The sequence below is a fragment of the Arabidopsis lyrata genome, assembly GCF_000004255.2.
Source record: "Arabidopsis lyrata subsp. lyrata unplaced genomic scaffold ARALYscaffold_286, whole genome shotgun sequence".
NCBI lineage: Eukaryota > Viridiplantae > Streptophyta > Magnoliopsida > Brassicales > Brassicaceae > Arabidopsis > Arabidopsis lyrata.
The window spans coordinates 5332-9851 of record NW_003302349.1 but is presented as its reverse complement, the minus strand read 5'-3'; the positions used below and the strand labels follow the sequence as shown (position 1 = coordinate 9851).

The following is a 4520-nucleotide window of genomic DNA, read 5'->3' as shown; positions in this document are numbered from 1 at the left end:
ACTAGAAACACTGTACATAACTAAATCACATAACTAAACCGTACATGGAACAGTACATCGTTACGCTAGCAAGGGTATTTTGGTCAGAATTTGGCTTAATTGCCAAAATGTGAGAGATGAAACTCACTTTGCCAAACCGTGAAAATAAAACATGTTCTTCTGCCCTGCCCTGCAATTAACCCAAAAAAGAAAGGGATCGGCCTCCATGAATTGGTCATTCTTCTACCTTAAGCATAATCCTCGGAATTATTTTTAGCAACGCAAGAGTTTGTGGTTTTGATCTCCCTTTACTCCTCTATAAAACGGACTCTGGAATCATCAGAACAAAACATCAATAAACACAAAAACAAAAGAAAAGAATAAACAAAAGAAAAAATAAAATAAAAACAAAATCAATAAAAGGAGAATAAGAAAATGGTGGGTTTTCGCAGAGCAAGCGGAGTGCTTCTTGTGGTATTAGTGGTTATGGCCACCACAATAGTAAACGGGACACCGGTTGTCGATAAAGCAAAAGATGCAGCAGAATCAGTTGGTGATAAAGTCAGTGAAGCAGCTACAACAGTTGGCGATAAAGCAAAAGATGCAGCTGCATCAGTTGGTGTTAAAGTACCAGGAGCCAAAGCAGGCGGTGCATCACTTGATGTTAAAGCATCAGGAGCTAAAGGAGATGGCAAAACTGATGACAGTGCGGTACGTACCAAATGTTGGATATATTGTATTATATTCGATTTTGTATGGGTTAAAAAAGAATTTCATGTATAGGCATTTGCGGCTGCATGGAAAGAAGCTTGTGCAGCAGGGAGCACGATTACAGTGCCCAAAGGTGAGTATTTGGTAGAGAGCCTAGAGTTCAAAGGTCCATGCAAAGGTCCAGTCACTTTGGAATTGAATGGCAATCTTAAGGCTCCGGCTACGGTCAAGACCTCTAAACCTCATTCCGGATGGATTGATTTCGAAAACATCGCTGATTTCACTTTGAATGGAAACGGAGCCATTTTTGACGGTCAAGGTTCCCTCGCTTGGAAGGCCAATGACTGCGCCAAAACCGGCAAATGCAACTCTCTCCCCATCGTAAGCACATTCAACTTTTTACATATTACAATAAAAACATTATTTTCATGGAATAATATGATAATTATATGGGTTATTATATTGTAACAGAACATCCGATTCACGGGTCTAACAAACTCGAAAATTAAGAGTATTACATCAACAAACAGCAAACTTTTCCACATGAACATCCTTAACTGCAAAAACATAACTCTTGAGGATATTGGTATTGATGCACCTCCGGAGAGTCTCAACACCGATGGGATCCACATCGGAAGGTCCAATGGCGTCAACTTATTAGGGGCAAAGATTAAAACCGGAGATGACTGCGTTTCCATTGGAGATGGTACCGAAAATCTCATTGTTGAGAACGTAGAATGTGGACCGGGACACGGAATTTCCATTGGAAGTCTCGGAAGATACCCTAATGAGCAACCAGTAAAAGGAGTCACTGTGAGGAAATGCCTCATCAAGAACACTGACAATGGTGTTCGCATCAAGACATGGCCAGGATCTCCCCCCGGTATCGCCTCCAACATTCTTTTCGAAGATATCACAATGGACAATGTTAGCACCCCCGTTCTCATCGACCAAGAGTACTGTCCTTATGGCCACTGCAAAGCTGGGGTATGTAACCGAATCGAATCTATACATAAAACTATCTAGTACTCAAATTTTGACACAATAATATATATATTTTGGTTTGTTTGGTAGTATATGTATATATTGGTCAAATTTATAAATCTCTCTCCAATTAATATACATGAAGGTACCATCGAAAGTGAAGTTGTCGGACGTGACTATCAAGAACATTAAGGGTACATCAGCAACAAAGGTGGCTGTGAAGCTAATGTGCAGTAAAGGCGTTCCTTGCACCAATATTGCTCTCGCTGACATCAACTTGGTCCACAACGGCAAAGAGGGACCAGCTGTCTCGGCATGTTCTAACATCAAGCCTATTCTCTCCGGAAAGTTGGTTCCAGCGGCTTGCACTGAAGTCGCTAAAACGGGTCCTTAAATTAAAGGCGCATATATGTCCACCATAAATCCATCCAATCTGGTGAAGACGCTTTGATTAGGGTGCGATGATAAAGTTTTGCAATATTTTTTTGACATAAAAATTATATGAATATTTAGTACTAGAAAATATGGAGTCCATTTTGTTGGTCGTGATCAAGTCTTCATGGTAGTTTTATTTAGAGTCTTATATTATAGAGTTAAGTAACTGAGTTTTGTTATGTATAAACTATTCGTATTACACACCGAAGAGATACGAATAGAATTGTTAACTGCAAAACAGTTACACGTGTATGTATGTGTCTCCACATTGGGTTGTCTTGTAGAGACGTGTCCCTTAGTCAAAGTGTGTCATGTAAAACTATAAATACAGTTTATATATCTAATAAAAGTGTGTGGTTTTACGTTATACAAAACAGAGAGGTAAGACAAAACAGAGTAAAATCTGTGTTGTCCGATCCTTAAACACTTTGAGAGTTCAAAGTTCTACATGGTATCAGAGCTATGGAGACAACAATGCAGCAAGTTATTCCAATTTTCAATGGTGAATCATACGGGTTCTGGAAAATCAAAATGATTACCATCTTGAAGACACGAAAGTTATGGGAGATTGTCGAAAATGGAGTCACGGCGAATCCATCTTCTGAAAGCACATCGGAATCGATTAGAGAGAGAGAAGATCAATTGATGAAAGACATGTTGGCTCTCCAAATCCTTCAAAGTGCAGTCTCAGAATCTATATTTCCGAGAATTGCTCCCGCGTCGACTGCAAAAGATGCTTGGAATGCTTTGGAAATGGAGTTCCAAGGAAGTTCACAAGTAAAGATGATCAATCTTCAGACTTTGAGAAGAGAGTATGAGAATCTGAAGATGGAGGAAGGTGAAACCATAAATGATTTCACAACCAAGTTGATTAATCTGAGTAATCAACTAAGAGTTCATGGAGAAGAGAAGTCCGATTACCAAGTGGTTCAAAAGATTCTAATCTCCGTACCACAACAATTCGACAGCATCGTTGCGGTACTTGAACAAACAAAAGATCTATCAACTCTTTCTGTCACAGAGTTGATAGGAACATTGAAGGCGCATGAGAGGCGTTTAAATCTCCGAGAAGATCGTATCAATGAGGGTGCGTTTTATGGAGAAAAGCTTGGTTCAAGAGGAGGAAACAAGCAAAACAAAGATCGCCATGGGAAGACCAACATGTAGTGTGGCGTGTGTAAGAAGAACAATCACAATGAGGTAGATTGTTTCAGAAAGAAGAGTGAAAGCGTTTCACAAAGAGGTGCAAACTATGAAAGAAGATGCTACGTGTGCGACAAGCCAGGACACATAGCCAAAGATTGTAAACTTAGAAAAGGTGAAAGAGCACATCTAAGTATTGAAGAATCAGAAGATGAAGATGAAGATGGGTGTCATATGCTATTTAGTGCTGTTGAAGAAAAAGAGATCTCAACAATCAAAGAAGAAACGTGGTTGGTAGATAGTGGGTGCACCAATCACATGTCTAAAGACATTAGATACTTCATAACCTTGGATCGCAGCAAGAAAATTACCATAAAGATTGGTAATGGTGGGAAAGTCGTTTCCGAAGGCAAAGGAGACATAAGAGTAACCACAACCAAAGGAGATCATGTCATCAAAGATGTACTTTATGTACCCGAACTAGCAAGAAATTTGCTTAGTGTCTCCCAAATGATATCAAATGGATATCGGGTCATCTTTGAAGGCAACAAGTGTGTGATTCAAGACGTAAAAGGAAGAAAAATCTTGGAGATCAAGATGAAGAACAGAAGCTTTCCAATTCGTTGGAAAAATTCAAGAGAAGAAGCATATGTGGCTTTCGAAGAAAAAGAAGAACAAACGAATCTCTGGCACAAGCGTTTTGGTCATGTGAACTATGACAAGATGGAGAAAATGCAAACGCTAAAGAGTGTAGAAGATCTTCCAAAATTCGAAGTAATAAAAGGCGTATGTTCGGCTTGTGAGATGGGAAAACAACCAAGGAGGAGCTTTCCAAAGAAATCTCAAAGCAACACAAACAAAACCTTGGAGCTTATTCATTCGGACGTGTGTGGTCCAATGCAAACGGAGTCAATAAACGGGAGCAAGTACTTCCTCACGTTTATTGATGATTTCTCAAGAATGACGTGGGTATATTTCTTGAAAAACAAGAGTGAAGTGATCACAAAGTTCAAGATATTCAAGCCTTATGTGGAGAACCAATCGGAGAATCGGATCAAAAGGCTTAGAACAGATGGAGGTGGTGAATTTCTATCGAGAGAATTCATCAAACTATGTCAAGAGAGTGGCATACATCATGAGATAACGACTCCCTACTCTCCACAACAAAATGGTATAGCGGAAAGAAGAAACAGAACGCTTGTAGAGATGGCAAGATCAATGATCGAAGAGAAGAAGTTATCTAACAAGCTTTGGGCTGAAGCTATTGC

At 39.6% G+C, this 4520-nt stretch overlaps 1 protein-coding gene across 1 annotated transcript; it reads left to right on the top strand.

Moving 5' to 3' along the window:
- The first annotated feature begins 332 nt into the window (after positions 1 to 332).
- Positions 333 to 2361, top strand: LOC9298692 (exopolygalacturonase clone GBGA483). The gene is made up of 4 exons (XM_021015850.1): positions 333 to 690; positions 763 to 1071; positions 1162 to 1677; positions 1820 to 2361. Exons 1-4 carry the CDS (start codon positions 415 to 417, stop codon positions 2066 to 2068), a joined length of 1350 nt encoding a protein of 449 aa, XP_020871509.1. The 5' UTR covers positions 333 to 414; the 3' UTR covers positions 2069 to 2361.
- The last annotated feature ends 2159 nt before the right edge of the window (positions 2362 to 4520 follow it).

Coding starts and splice junctions, on each gene's coding strand:
- LOC9298692 (XM_021015850.1), top strand. CDS start 415: ATGGTGGGTTTTCGCAGAGCAAGCGGAGTGCTTCTTGTGGTATTAGTG. Junction 691..762: donor GCAAAACTGATGACAGTGCG/GTACGTACCAAA, acceptor TTTCATGTATAG/GCATTTGCGGCTGCATGGAA. Junction 1,072..1,161: donor AATGCAACTCTCTCCCCATC/GTAAGCACATTC, acceptor ATATTGTAACAG/AACATCCGATTCACGGGTCT.